The 16,238-nt window shown below is 36.9% G+C and overlaps 1 protein-coding gene across 2 annotated transcripts in view; it reads right to left on the minus strand.

The window, feature by feature from the left end:
• BRINP3 (BMP/retinoic acid inducible neural specific 3) overlaps positions 1–16,238 on the minus strand; it is a 282,184-nt gene that overhangs the window by 64,860 nt on the left and 201,086 nt on the right. For both annotated transcript variants that reach the window (XM_058178208.1, XM_058178210.1), the window contains 2 exons: positions 12,147–12,252; positions 7,406–7,642 (listed from right to left, as the gene is read on the minus strand). In XM_058178208.1, coding sequence (XP_058034191.1) covers positions 7,406–7,642; positions 12,147–12,252 — 343 coding nt within the window. The remainder of the gene's footprint in view (positions 1–7,405; positions 7,643–12,146; positions 12,253–16,238) is intronic.

Raw genomic sequence — 16,238 nt, forward strand, 5'->3', positions numbered from 1 at the left:
TAGATAGATAGATAGATAGATAGATAGATAGATAGATAGATAGATAGATAGATAGATAGAGATAGTAGTCTTGAGCAAAAATAATCTATTATTTATTTAGCACATACAGGGCCAGGGAGTCTCCAATGTTTATACAAAGGTCCTTTTTCAAGAGGCAACTGGACTTTCTTTTTTTTTGTTGAAGATGTTTAGCTTAAGAGCCATTGTGGCGCCATAGTTAGAATGTAGTACTGCAGGCTTCTTCTGCTGACTGCTGGCTGCCTGCAAGTTGGCAGTTTGAATCTCACCAGCCTCAAGGTTGACTCAGCCTCCCATCCTTCCCAGGTTGGTAAAATGGGGACCCAGATTGTTGGGGGCAATATGTTGACTCTGTAAACCACTTAGAGATGGCTGTAAAGCACTGTGAAGTGGTATATAGATCTAATTGCTATTGCTTCTCATCCAAGAAGCTTCTTCAGCTCCAACTGGATGGTGGGGAATGGAAGGATTTATATTATTTGCAGACAGCTGGTCATTTGTATTCTTTTACCCAGTCATTGAGGCCACTTGAAGGTTTGTCTGTGTCCTCAGGGTCACCTGAGTAGTGCAAATGGGTGTGGAGTTTCTCCTTAGAAAAATAAGAAAGTCCAGTCCTCTTGAAAAAGTACCTTTGGGACAACTATGAGCTGGATGACTGAGAATCTTCATAGACAATGTTTGTACAAAATAGAAGTTCTGGCAGCTGACAATCATTAGTCCCTTTCTTGCCCTGCTGTTCCACCAGAGGGCAATCTAGCATCACACTAGGTGGCCAGCAATGCTCTAGAGAAAGTCAGATCATCTGAGGCTTCCCTTCACTGGTCTTCTGCAGATCGCGTCTAAGCAGATCCTGCTACCCATGCAGAATGCAGCTAGCATTTCCCACTAAAAAGGTGGTACCTATTTATCTACTTAAGGATGGTATGCTTTCAAACTTCAAAATGGACAGGAGCTAGGAATGAGACATGGGAGCTCACTTCATTCCACAGTGCTGGGCTTGAACAGGTGGGAGTGGAGACCACTTCTGATCCAGTTTCATTAAGCGGTTGTGCCACTACATCCCCAGCAAAAATAATGAAAAATGCTTTTAACATATACATGACTTTAAAGAAAAGCCACAAAAGAAAAATGTTAAAAATGGAAATACATATCTATATGCTATCTTCATTTGTTCACTTGTCATTTGGAAATTGCCCACATAGAGAGAAGTTTATGTTTATGTTGATTGGTATATCTTCTTGAAATAGAAGCATCCCTATAACTTTTCCAGAGCTGCTTGTTGAATCCTTCAAAAGTGCAATACCTTTCCTGATCCTGTAGCAGAAATGCTTGAGATAATGTATTTCTTAGATCCAACTAAATAAATGTAAGAGATTAGTATGTCTTTTTGCCAGTTGCCACATTTGAACAATTTTCCTAGGCTCCAAGATCACCGCAGGTGAGGACTGCAGCCAAGAAATTAAAAGACGCTTGCTCCTGGGGAGGAAAGCTATGACAAATCTAGATAGCTTACTAAAAAGCAGAGACATTACCCTGCCAACAAAATTGCATGTAAGTCAAGGCTATGGTTCTCCCAGTTGCAATGTATGACTGTGAAAGTTGGACCATAAGAAAGGCTGGGCACCAAAGAATTGAGGCTTTTGAACTCTGGTGCTGGAGAAGACTCCTGCGAGTCCCTTGGACTGTAAGTGATCAAACCGGTCAGTCCTAGAGGAGATCAATCCTGACTGCTCTTTAGAAGGCCAGATCCTGAAGATGAAACTCAAATACTTCGGCCACCTAATGAGAAGGACGGACTCACGGGAGATGAGCCTAATGCTGGGAAATATTGAGGGCAAAAGAAAAAGGGGACGGAAAAGAATGAAGTAGCTGGATGGAATCACTGAAGCGGTAGGCATGAGCTTAAATGGACTCCAGAGGATGGTAGAGGACAGGAAGGCTTGGAGGAATGTTGTCCATGGGGTCACGATGGGTCAGGCACGACTTTTCAACTAACAACAACAATAAAATACCTTAGGACAGGGGTGTCAAACCCAAGGCCTGTGGGCCAGATCTGGCCCACCTGGTGCTTAAATATGGGCCATGGGGCTGGCCTGGAAATAGCAAAGGACCAGACTGCGGTGCTTCGTGCAGCCAAAATGGGGCACGGGGGTGGTGGCTGCATATGGTCCACCCATGCCCTGTTTTGGCTGGAGGGTGCTGCAGGAAGGCTGTCCAGGCTGAAAACGGATTGGCTGGATTGGTCTTCCATTTTGGCTGTAAGGATGCTGCAGGAGACATCCGTTCCATCTCCCCCTCCTGGCCGGCCCATGGAGTAGAAATACAATGCTGATCTGGTCCTCGAAGAAATCCAGTTTGACACTCTTGCCTTAGGATCTCTCGCTCAAGTATCTCACTGAATTGTTCTACTAGTATCAAATAATATTTGATAGTAGAACAATTCCGTATTAAAGAGGTATAGAGCCAGTTAGGAGCCTTGACCACTGTCTACAGGACGTCCATGATAGCAATCTATAGTTAATCCTATCTCAAAAGTTGTGCTGCAATTTCTCTTCAGAAATGAAAAAAGAAGAGTGTATTTAAAATGTGAGTATTGTAACAATGTTAAAGTGGGGATTTCTTATTGAGAATTCCAATCACTTGATGCTAACTTCCGCCCTTGCTAAGACCCTTACTAATTTCCATTGTCTTTAGCATTCCACTCCCACTGTGATGCTTCAGTCTAAGGAGATCATTTTTATTTTATTTTGCAGAGGGATCTCCAAGGATAGGGTTTTGGTGTTTTGTTTTTTTTTAATATTTTGAAAAGCTTATGGCTTCCTCAAATTTGCTGACATTTCTGTCTTGCATAGGTGCTGCTGTTTGTCTACCTAAGCAGTGGCATTAAAAAAACAACAACCTAATATCCAAATGTATAAAACTTATATGTATGGAGAAAGGATATTAAATGTGACAGTTTTCAAATACCTGAGTGTTTTTATCAAGTAGCATTTGAATGAAATGGCTTACTCCCAACCCACACCCTATTGTTCTTTTTTATTATTAGTTCCTTTCTAGAAAATTAAGAGCTTTAATTCATCCAGATTCCTTGGGATACTAATGAGGCATGCTAATTTAGGGTGAGCAGCATCAGTGTGGATTTTTGATCAAACAGCTGTTAATTTTGCAAGGGAAGTTACTAAATCGGAAGGCTACAAGATATGGCTGTGTGTAGAAGATAACAATAAGAAGCAAGCAGATGGATCTGTGCAAACATTCTGAAAGAGCTCCGATTTCAGTTCACTGAAGTGGAAAAGAATAATTTGCATTTTTCAAAGGAGTAGGGAAGACAGGGATTTAATTATACTAGAAAATGAGTTCCTGGTGAGAATGGGAGAAAGAAGGCCAAACTAATTTGAAATTTATTATCTGGCATTTTCAGAGTTGCTTGTTGATTTCCATATGGGTACGAGTGATCAATGTTTGAATAAATAGTTTGTGTTTCCAATGTACAATGTATATTTACAATGTATTTGGTTTTTTCCTCTCCTCCCTTTAGAAGCCCAAATGCATCACATTTGGTATGCATTTGAAATTTCTTACTACCTGCAACTAATATTATAAATCTTAGCTGTATTTTCTACCTGTTAGTTTAACTTCAAAAAACCTCAGCAAGCAAGCAGTTCAAACATCTGGAAAGGGCAGTCACTATTTTTCCTCCTTTGGCAATGGATTAGATCAGGGGTCTTCAAACTGGGCAACTTTAAGACTTGTGGACTTCAACTCCCAGAATTCTTCAGACAGCTTTGCTAATGAGAAGGAAGATTTGATGGCTGAGGAATTCTGGGAGTTGAAGTCCACAAGTCTTAAAGTTGCCCAGGTTGGAGACCCCTGGATTAGATGACAAGAAAAACAAAAGGAAAGAAAAAATGGAGAGTGTTGCCCCCACTTTCTTTTAATTCATTCATCTATGATTTTGCTCTGCCTATGTGTGACATCAGGAGCGGGAGGGCGGGAGGGAGGGAGGAATTTTATCTTTCTTCAGTAGAGCACAATTCACAAAATCAAGGGTTTGTTATGTATTTTCAGGCTTATGCACAAACAAACATGTAGTTCATGCTTATTATCTGCCACCCCCTCAAACCACTTTCAAAGTATAATAATAGTCAGCACTAATTGCTGACTATTCATAGCAAAACTATGAAATCCAAGGAGTCTGGCAGAATATGTGAGGAAGATCTTGTGGTGCAGCAACACCCTTATGGGTGCTGTTTTTGGAAAGTGCTCCTTCCAAATGATGGCCTTTCATGTTATTGCTCAAATCATAACCAGGACTTAAACATTCCTTACGGGGAGGTCCATCCATCCACCCATCCATCCATCCATCCATCCATCCATCCATCCATCCATCCATCCATCCATCTATCCATCTCTAGAACCTGATAGAAAAATAAAGCAAAGTAAATCACATGAAAAATCAATAGAGTTCCAGCATCATACATAGTTTTCCACACTATGGCCCTGATTTTTATCAACCAATTTTAAACTGTATTTTTATTTCCTTTATCAGAAATCTGATGTGACATATCACATCTAGAAAAAATAGAGAACAGAGAATTTCACATAATATCATAATATATATCTCCAAAACATATACGTAGATCAGACTTACCAAATTTGGAACCATCTAGATAAATTCAGTTACAGTTCTCATCATTTCCAAATAAGGTGGTCATTGGCTTATTGCTTGGGGATGATGGAATTGTAACCTATTTCATCTGGTTGGTATGTACATGAGAAAGACTGATTTAAATTCCTCTCATTTATGCAAAATATATCACCTGAGGAACACTTAATCTTCCTGTTCTACACATTTGAGAACTTACTTACACATTTCTTTAGAAACCCTCATATACAATAACAAACCACAAAACACAGATCTCCTCAGTGTAACTGATCTAGCAAAATCTCTCGTTCTGCCAACTTCCTTTTAAATCCTTGATGAGAGTGCAAAACAGGCTATGGAAAGCCTGATTTCAAAATATATCTCATAATCGTAAAGGTCACAATAGCTGAATGCAATTAAGCTTTCATGGTATTTAAAGGTTTGCTCCCCTCAAGATACTAGTCTGAAAAGGGCAAAATGGCAATAGCAGGTAGAGAGACCTTCTTCAGGAGATAACTGGTATGGCCGAGTCAGTCATAAGTGATGACTGAAGGCAGTTAAATCCTCATCTGGATCTTTGCTGCCATCAGACTGTATTTCTACAAGGTGTTCTGATCTGCCTTTACTACATTTTGATAGGATTCTAATAGTGGAGTCACTTTTCTTTTTATAGGTAAAAAGGTCATCAGTACAACTGTGGCATCTGGGTAAAAAGTGAATATGCGATGAAGACCATTTCATGCTAAATTGGAAATGGTGTCGGTTGGAGTTTCTTGCAGACTTCTAACTGACCATATGATACAAAACCCATCTCAATTATGTAGGAATTTTGGACATATTAATCAGTAATCTGCTTGTTCATTTTTAAATCAATTAGGAATATGAATACACGTACACACAAGCACATACACATTCCCTAACGCACAGAGCTTTTATAGAGAATGTCTCAAAACTTTCTGCTAATTATCCCTATTTCTGCTGCACAGTCATTGCTTCTTTCACTGATCATTCCTCAAGTTACCAGCATTGCTTTTATCCAAGAATGCAACTTTGCTCAAGGTAGCAGAAGGTAGCATTCAATTTACACTTGGGTTTTTTATTTTATTTTTTGCCATGATCCTTGATCTGAGAAAGAGACACTTGTAGAAGTTTGTTTAGGGTTTGTGTTGCAATGCATTGAGATTGAATCTCCTATATCCGCTCCCATATAAATTATGGGAGTAGTGCAGTGATAGCTAACCTTTTACATCACCGCGTGCTGACCTGCATGCTTGAAATGGGATACAAAACCACCCGCCTGGACCATGCGGCCTTGCTGGCCTTTCTGCACATGGGAGCGCCGAAACCCAGAAGAGCAGCGTTCCGTTGTGCATGTGTGAGCCGGCACCCAAACTTCCAGTTTCCAGCATGGACACGCACCCAATGAACAGCTGGCCATTGCACCTGCGTGTGACGTAAACCAGAAGTTCAGGTGCTGGCTTGCGCATGCACGATGGAACACTGCTCTTCTGGGTTTTGGTGCTCCTGCGTGCATGAAGTCCAGCTGACCGGTGTGTGTGTGGGTGCACAGGAATGCAGAAGAGTAGCCAGTGAGGCTGCGCATCCCTCGTGGGATGGTTCTGTGTGCCGCTTCCGCACATGTTCCATAGGTTCACCAACACGGGAGTAGTATAATGCTTCTATAGACTTTAAAAGCGGCCTCATATGCTCTCCTCAGTCTACCCTTGAAAGTCTTTGTGTAACTCTTGCACAATTCCCCTGAGCCTTGGATGCTTGGTCTCATTCTCCCTACTACTTTCAAAATCATTTACTTATTTCCACCCCTTATAAACATTTTGTTATGACACAATGAGCAACGCTAATGGACTTTGCAGAGTATCACTCTCCAAGTTATAGTGTAGAATCCATGGAAATGCCTAACAAAATAGTATGACAACCCACATATCAAATCAAGGCAAATTTGGCCAGCCAAGAATGTCCTCAAAAATGGAACCAAATAAAACACCGTATTTTTGGGGGTATAAGACACACTGAAGTATAAGATGCAGCTTAGTTTTTGAGGAGGAAAATAGGAAAAAAAATCTGCCTACCAGGAATTCATCTGGCTAGCATCCTTAGTCTGGTCAGCTTCAGCACATTAGTTTGTTGGTTTTGAGCATGCATGCTTTTTATCCCCTGCTTGGGGATAAAAAAAAGCTTATAAAGCACAACTGAAAAACAGGCGAAGCTCGGAAGATCACTTCACTCACTAGTGCCTCGTTAGGGCTGAAAAACAGCTTCTAAAGCACAGCTGAGAGGGAGCAGCAATGAGAAAAGCAGGCAAAGCACGGAGATCGCTTCACTTGCTAGCGCCTCATTAGGGCTGAAAAACAGCTTCTAAAGCACAGCTGAGATAGAGCAGCAATGAGAAAAGCAAGCAAAGCACGGAGATCACTTCACTTGCTAGGGCCTTGTTAGGGCTGAAAAAAAGCTTCAAAAAAGCTACATTTGAATTATAAGATGTACCCAAATTTCCAGCCTCTTTTAGGGGGAAAAATATGTGTCTTATACTCTGAAAAATACGGTAGTTCTTACACATATGCTCCACTGAGATATGCTGCATCCTTATTCATTACTACTAATGAATGCAATGCACATAATCCACCATTCCATACATCATTTCTGGTCACAGAGTAATAATGATGTCATTATAGAATCACAGGACAATGATAAAATGATATATACTATGTGAAAACATCACACCTGAATCTTCGAAATCACTATTGTAAGTATTCCATGTCTCACTGATGCGTAGCAGGCTCTCTTCCATAGCTTGAATATCCATATATGGACAGTTGCATTCTGGGAATTTGGACCCACACTGACACCAACAATCGTTGTCCTTGCAGATAAATTCTCCCTCTGAATTGCATGCAATGTAGCTCAGAGCTGCCTGCACAAACCTCTCTTGCAAATATTCGGGCAGGATAAGCTGAAGACCTTAATGGAGGAGGAAGAGAAGGAGAACAAGAAACAATTTATCTTAATAAGTGGGATAGTTTCCTCAGAGCTTAACCAATTCTTTAGATTTAATTCTATCTACAATCAATAGGTCCATAGAAGATGTTAGGTCACAGATTTAAAGGCAATCAAACAACTAACTTATCATTTTTTATGACTTGTGACAAAGTCAAACCCTCCTGGGGAAGAGAAGCATTTTTGTAATTGATTGCTAGAGGATGATTTTTCACATGCCAAGGGGAACCTGGTAACTGGTTTTTTTAGTGAATCTACTGAAAAATAGCTCTACTAGAAAGAAAAACATCACAATGTTTTTATTCTCCACTTTTAAACACATTAAACATATACAGATTCTTTGAAACAACATTTAACCTATGTGCCAAGACAAAACTTCCTTGAGTAGCTTTTTGTTACAGATTACTGACAATAGTGCAAGGATCACTTCAAATCATTGTACTTGAAGTGTGAGTTCTGCCCATGTTTGTACAGTATTATTGATAAAATTAATTTTTTTAAAAAAAAATCTGCACAATCATTTTATTCAGGAATGATGCTCTTTTTATTCATATTCCTATTGTTAAAAATGTATCTTCAAATGTATCTTTTGATCAAGTTTCTTGAAAATCATTTCTGATCCACAGCAGGGAAGATGTTACCTCAGAATAATACTATGATGCTGGGGTGTTTATTGAACAATAGTAATTAATAAATATCAAAACCGATAGATCAGGAATTCTACTTTTCAGTAGCATGGGAGTAGACCCAAGGAATCTCTTCCCACAAAAATGATTTGGTACCTGTGTGAAGGAGCATCCCTAATCCCAAGACTAAACTGAGGAAAAGAATGATCAAATCATTTTTTGTGAAGTGTTGTTGTAGCCAGATGTTTCACTTATCTGTCCAATTTTATGAAATTCTCACTAGAGAATTTCTCGTTCATGAAGACTGTCAAAAAAGGAAATAGATTTCTGATATTGCTTTGACTGTGAGAAATGCCCCCCTCCCCCGGTTTTGCCATGTAGGTGCTTGCAGCAAAATTGATCAATGCAATTAATAAACATTTTGGAACATTGTGAGAAGGCATCAAACTAATTGCCAGGTATGTAGCCTATGCCAGGAATTTAATTATTTATATTCCACCTTTATCATTTTTTATAAATAACTCAAGGCAACATGCACATACTCAAAAGCCAACTGGATGATTTTGGGCCAATTACTCTCCTTCAGTCCACCCACTTCATTAGTTTGTTGTGCAGAAAATTGGATGAGGAAGGAGCATTAGGTATCTCACCACCTTGAGTTATTTACCAAGTAATAAAGGATGAATACAAAAAATCTAATAAATTCATACTGATTAAGAAATGTAACTTAAAATAGAGCCAGAATATTCTTTGGCATAATATTACAGTATGACGTTATTCTAAATTCAGGGCTATCATTTGAAAAAAAAAACATTGTTGTATATATTCTTATGGATTGCACCACAATTTCTGTCTTCTCTATGTATTTGAAAAGGGAAGTCTGACAAATATGGCCTTTGGATTCCTGTCCTATTCTTATATTTCTCTGAATGTTGAGGTTATTCACACAGTTTTGGTTTTATTATAAAGGATTTTCCATCCCTGCCTATTCTGTGCAAGTATTACATGGAAATCAGGCAGAGGAAACTCAATTGTTGAATGATAGGTTGGTCAATGAATAAATCCACTTGGACATGGGTACTCTGCTTTATTGACGACTGACCCATCCAAAGAGATAGTGCTAGGACAACAAAAATCAGCAAAAATTTTGCTGATTTTAAAAAAACAGATGTTTAAGAATCTTGTCATGCTTAATGGGTTCTGAACACAATATTCATTATTTGTTGTCTGAATATAGTTTTGTTGGTCTTTGGAGCGCTAATACAGCAATATATTTTGGCCCCAAAACAGGATCATATTCTAATTCTTTTAACTCCTTCAAAACCATTATTTCTAATTAAAATAATGCAATGTAGCTGAATGGGTAGAAATAATTGTATATGGTTTTTCTCACATATACCTCTCAGTTTCCAGGCCAAACAACAAGAAGGAGTGGTTGGACACTATTTGAGTGAATCCAATGCAAATTGCACAATAATTGGTCATAGTGAAATGTTTTAAACTTTTTTTAGACTGGAACAAGCCAGTCTACTTACTCTCAGTGGATGACAGTGACATGAAAAATCAACCATTTTTTATGTTTACATGCTTATTATATTCTTGTTTTTGTTGACATATTTTGCAAACGTTTGTAGTACATCTTGACCAAAGACCAAACAAATTAATGCATGAATTTTTGGAGAAAGTTGGCTTGCTGAAAGATATATAATAAATATGCAATATTACACAGTACAATAAAATGTCTATTTAAAGGTATTGCTGGAAAAATATAAAAATAAACTTTGCGTTATTTTTGGAAAATTTCGCAAAATATGTTAAAATTGTTGTTTGTCAAGGCAATGATGACTATGATGTGAATTTTAAAAGACTGTTGTATATGTGATCATTTTGACAGAATTATGGTACAATGATATGTAACAAAATGAGACTACAATTGATATAATAATTTTCTAAGCATTTTACTGATAAATATTATGTCGAGCATAGTGAGAACAGCATCTGAACAGCAAATAACTTCCATAAACACAACGGAGATATGAGCCCCAAAGAAAATGACAGGATCATCTATCAAAGTGTAGTGTAGTATGCCCTAAAATATCAGGCATACAATGGGATATTCAAGATTGGCTGTCCTATTACATGAGAAGAAAAGGGGAAATTTTGTGTTTCATCCATCAATTCCAACAAAAAATAGTTCCCACTGTCTATCCCAAGAGCTGGAAAATAAATTTCAGATAACCCATGTTCAGAACCAAATAAAAGTTTAACTAGCAGCCCACCATCTCTATTAGAAACCTATGCATATTGCTGCATTCTGGAGAAAGCATAACATTAGTCCATGTTATCAGACCTCATATGGTAGTAACTGACTGGGGGTGGCTTTCCTGACATCTTTTGTACACACTAAATAATTTTTTCCCCCAAAGAACAACAACAACAACAACAAAAACAACAACAAAACCCTCTGTTCTGACCATGAATAACCTTAATGGATTTTCTTAATCATGTTAATGTATAACGCAGATGTCAAACTTGCTGTGTGACGTTGCCATCACATGATGTATAGCGACATTTTTTCCCTTCACAGAGCTGGGGTGGGCATGGACTGTGCATGACGTATCCAGCCCACAGGCCACCAGTTTGACACCCCTGATATATACCATTGTATTAATTAATCTTTTTCTAAAATACATTGTTAATTCTATTCTCATTTCTCAGAATTTTAGTCCTCTGCATTTTCTCTTCTCAAATATATATTTAGGTGGAATTCACTGACAATCTGAGGAATATTGTTTTTTTTTCTACTCTTATTAGAAACCTTTAATTTCCCTTGAAACACTTTTCTGTATTTGCCTTGAAGTTGGAGACAATTCTACTGCCAAATTTCTATAAAACCCCTGAAGGAAACTCAAAGAATGTTAATAAGATTAACACAAAGTCTCTGGATTTTTAATATCATCATTGGTTCCCTAAGCACCAGACAAGCAAAAATGTATTAAAAGTAAGAGACAAACAATGATTCCCCAGCCCAATTTTTATTGTAAAGTGCTGGAGGATTTTTTCCTCCTTCTAATTATATACTGTATTAGCTTGATGAAATTTCTAGCAGTGACTTCCATTGCAGGACTACATATTGTTAAATTAGCAACACTTGCATAGACCTTGAATACAGATATGAAAAGCATTCAATGGCCAGTGGTATTTTTCTTTGTGATATGTAGTTAGGATTTTTAGTCAGATTGAACAAGACGTTGCTTTTCAAGAAATTTTAACAATTTTAAATAGATTGCCATATATAACAAAGAAATAGTTCAGCTCAATGTGTTGGAACTCCATTACGATCCTATAATCTGTAATTTGAGATAGAGTCACCCTGACTGAATAGAGATACCCAGGAAGGGTTTGGATTAGGGTTATACCCTATGTGGAGTTCATAGCAGGTATTTTTTTCCCTTATGCCCTAGGCGAGAGAAACCTCTGCCGCTACCTAGGATTGAACTCTCAACCTTCCAAGTGGAAGGCGAGCGTCTTTACCACTAGGCCACCATGCTACTCATATCCAACACCCTTAATGTTTAGAATAATTCTATATATGAATTGGAGTACTATCAGATAGTATCCAAACTATTAAAGTAAAGAACATGGCTATAACAATTTTTTTGAACCTGATTTTACCCCATATTTGAACAGAATCTTGATTTCTGTATACCTGCTGAAACCTTAGGGAAACGGAACATTTGAAATCATTCTCCACATGTACTCTTTAGGCATACTGTAAGTTTAATGACAATAGTCCTGTAAACATCTTCCTATAAGAAGTTAACAAAATTCCACCCACGTACCTTGCAACTGAATCTTATTTTCTGGACTCTGTACCAAAACAGAACTGACAGAATCTAGGTTGTCATAGTTACTGCAGCCAAGAGGACCAGTCCGGGTTTCCGTCACCTAGTGAGTAAAGGAATGGAAAACCATTTGCTGTGTTATATAGAAAAGGCTAAATTTCCTTCCCAAAACATCTGGCACTGGAAGAAATAGTGGTCATTGTAACCAATACACATAACACTGTATTTTACCATGCAATTTTTTTTTAAATGTAGTATTTCATCAAGAGGAGAGTATTTCTGGTAGTGTTCAATTTTCTACAGATTAGAAATCAGCAAACCCTTAAGAAGTCAATTTTTATAAACCTGAGAGAAGAAATAACCCTTCTCAATTTTTGTGGAACTAGTAATATGGAAAATGGATGGTTAGTATGTCATGGGAGATTCCTGAGAAAGAAAAATAAATGGATATTTATTCAGTCATTTGTGCACAGATGAAAAAGATAGGTATCAGAAAAACCCTGACAATATTCTGCTTAAAATTATATTGTTGATTTACAGATTAATAAACTAGCTTTGAGGAAAGGAATGGAAGGAAGGAAGGAAGAGAGGGTCAAACTTCTGGATGAAATATTAAACTGGATTCAAACTGGAAGCATAAGTTTTATGACTACTTTTTATGTCATTTATAGGTTACTGATTCATCAATTACTATTCTTAAAGATGTGTGTACCAATTTTTCTAGCATATCAGAAGAGACTGAAGACTAAAATACTGCAGTTTAATTTTATTTTTTTTTAAAAAATCATTGACTGAAAAAAAAGGGTCTAATTTCTTTTCTATATATTTTTAAAACTTAACTTTTTTGAAATTTGGTATTAATCCTACTGGAAGACTTTACAGTAAATATGTGTTATAGACTTTATTTCAGCTCATGCTGAAATCAGTGAGATAAAGATTAACCAGGAATCATTTGCCTCAATCACTTTGATGGGACCCAAAATTCACTCTTTTAATACAGATATTGGATATGATGGAGGATGAGTTAACTTAGGGAAAAAATAATATATTTCAGATTTGGCATGACTTCTGCCTCCTGTTGATTTGGGAAGTTTGAATTTGATAATTTTGTATTTGACCAGCTTTCCCCAGCTGGTTAGAAAAAGAATCTTTTAAACTATTTCCATTTATATTGAAAAGTGAATCAACTTGGAAAAATCTGTCTTCTTCCCATCCCTGCACTTTTAGGGACATTCTGTATTTTACCCTTAATAAAATTTATTTTGGCTAAGAACAGGTAACATAACAGTTCATAGTAATAAAGGTTAAGATGTGTTTATAAATTCTGAACAATGATGTAAGTGATCTTTATCACATATAGGCCCCCAAAACATTGTTTGCATACTTGTTTTTAAAATATTTTAAAATTATAGAAGCCATGATGGTAAAACGACAAAGTACATAGAATTTCACATAAGAGAATCAAAAGTTTAGATTGAGCAGGTTAAGCACCATAAATTACTTTGTCCAAATGTGTGTGTGTGTGTAATTCTGTTTTGAATTTATAGGTTCTCTTTTAAATTTATGTTTAACACTTGTTATTAATCAGGAGGAGGTGGGCTGTACAGCAGACTGACAGATTTTTCTCAGCATGAAATACTGGTCTAAAAAGCAGAACAATTTAATTATACACAGGTGGCATCAAGTATGTCAAAGAAAATAACTTTTCTCTACCCCACCTTTCTTCTTCTTTGATTGTTTTGGAAGTCTCTAAATGAAAAGAGTCTAACTACTTTTAGAGAAGCAGATTTAGACAAATGGATTGGAGAAAAAAAAAGAGGAAAAAGATAAGTGTTGAAATAGTCTGTCTTTAAGGAGGAATATCAAATTGCCAGCTGAAAAATATAAGGACACCTGCAACTTTCAAAGAAGCATGATGAATATTCTATAGCATACAGTTTACATCTCTTTATTGAATATGTGTAGCTACAGGCGATTACTTCCATTAACATATATTTCAAAGAAACAGTGGTAAGGCTAAAGAGGATTATCAACAGCTTGTATAAACTAAAAGGTTCACTAAACTGGTGTGCCATTCTTCCTCTGATCATATCAAGGAGAAAGATGACATTTGGGAACAAAGTCATTTCAATTTGGTTATTGTTAATATGTTTGAGAGAGTTGCTTCTCATGAAAACTAACAAATGAAGAACACTTAAGCTAGTTGCTGGAAGATCCCTAGGTTTTTATGAAAAAAAAGTTGAAAATTACTACATTAGAATAACCAGCAATTCATTATTAGCTCTTTTTTTTTCATTAAAGTGAAGACATTTTGCTTTTATATGTATGAGAACAATAACATTTCTGGTGTGTAGAGGTCCAAGTTTGAACATTATACTCATTCAGTTTCTCCAACCTGGTATCTACCTTTATGATGGGCAGAACTCTCCAAATCAAACGCTCAAAAGGCACTGCTAAAATATATTTTAACATTTTGTGCACATAGCTACTCTTCTTTGCCCTCAACTTCGTTACAAAGGAGACTGAAAACATTTGCTTTTATTTGCAACTAGCTGCAATTTGTCAATAATGCCCTACATGGGAATTGTGATTAATTTTAATGCTGATGTATTATTTCCCCAAGCCAAGATAAGGCATCACAAACTGAAATGAGCCAAATTGAAGACTAAGCATTTCTTTATTATTATTTTTTAGATTAACACTGATAACAATTTGTTGATTGAGGAAGAATAAACAGTAGAAAGGGGAGACAGAAAGGCATGAGGTGAATCTCATTAATTTTGCACTAAATCTATTTAATCATATGTCCAAATTCAGCCAAAGCCTGATGGTTCTTCTTGCATATCTTAAATCAATCAATCAATATTTAACATATCAGTGAACAATGCCTTGATACTTTGCTGTCATAGAAAAGAAGTGATATCACTCATGCAAATACAATTAAAAATGTTTGAATATCATGTTTCCCTGTTTTGACAAAAGAAACAAATCACATATAACAGTCTTGACCCAGCCAATGAATTTGCTTTGCTGATTAAAGCCAAATATTCATATACAACATTGCTTAGTATTTAACAGAATAGCTACTCAAATACTTCTGGGAATGATGGCAATCATCACTTTGGGATTTCTCTGTTGATTGTGTTGGATTAATTGAAACTTTAGTTTGATTCCACAAGGAGGGTCACAGAAATATCCCTCACAGATTTTCATACAAGAGTCATTTGGTTTTAATGCACTGTGAATGCATAATGTTGCTTTATAATGAGGATGTATGGGAACACATTTACATTTTCCATTTATTCTCTTTATATCTTGTAACTTCTGACATAACCAAAGAATGATAATTAGGATAACCATTAAATGCTATGTTTTTTTGTATGTTTATGTTTGTCCTTTATCTGGACATGAGGAGGAGGAGGAGGAGGAGGGTGAGGAGAAGGAGAGATGACTTTGAATCAGAGAAGAGAAAAATGGCAGTGAACCAGGGGTGCTATTCAGCAGGTTCTGACAGGTTCTAGAGAACCAGTAGCGGACATTGTGAGTACTTCATAGAACCAGCAAATACCATCTCTGGCTGGCCCCAGCGTGGGGTGGGAATGGAGATTTTGCAATATCCTTCCTCTGCCATGCCCACAAAGCCACACCCACCACACCATGCCCACAGAACCGGTAGTAAAAAAAATTGAATTCCACCACTGCTCTGAACCATGTTTGTGATAGAGTACTGCAGAGAAGATAAAGATGTGTTTTGTTTATTTACCTCCTAGATTCCAGCAATCTACTAGTGTTGCTGTTCAATTCCAGTCTTTGAAATGTTAGGGACTTTGCAAGAACATGTCTATTTGTCAGGCTTCATGGGTAAACCACAAAGAAAGCAAGACCAGATGAGTTAAGACTACTTTATTGTAAGGCTACATTAACAGAATCTTGTAAGTCTGAAAGTACAAAAACTCTCTCTTTCTGTTTCTCTATATAATCCTTGACTTACAATCATTTTTAATGACCATTCATTAAAAATATTACAGAGTAAAATAAAGCAATATAAATATAAAAAATATTCAAAGTAATATATATATGTGTGTGTGT

This window comes from Ahaetulla prasina, chromosome 3 (genome assembly GCF_028640845.1).
Source record: "Ahaetulla prasina isolate Xishuangbanna chromosome 3, ASM2864084v1, whole genome shotgun sequence".
Lineage (NCBI taxonomy): Eukaryota > Metazoa > Chordata > Lepidosauria > Squamata > Colubridae > Ahaetulla > Ahaetulla prasina.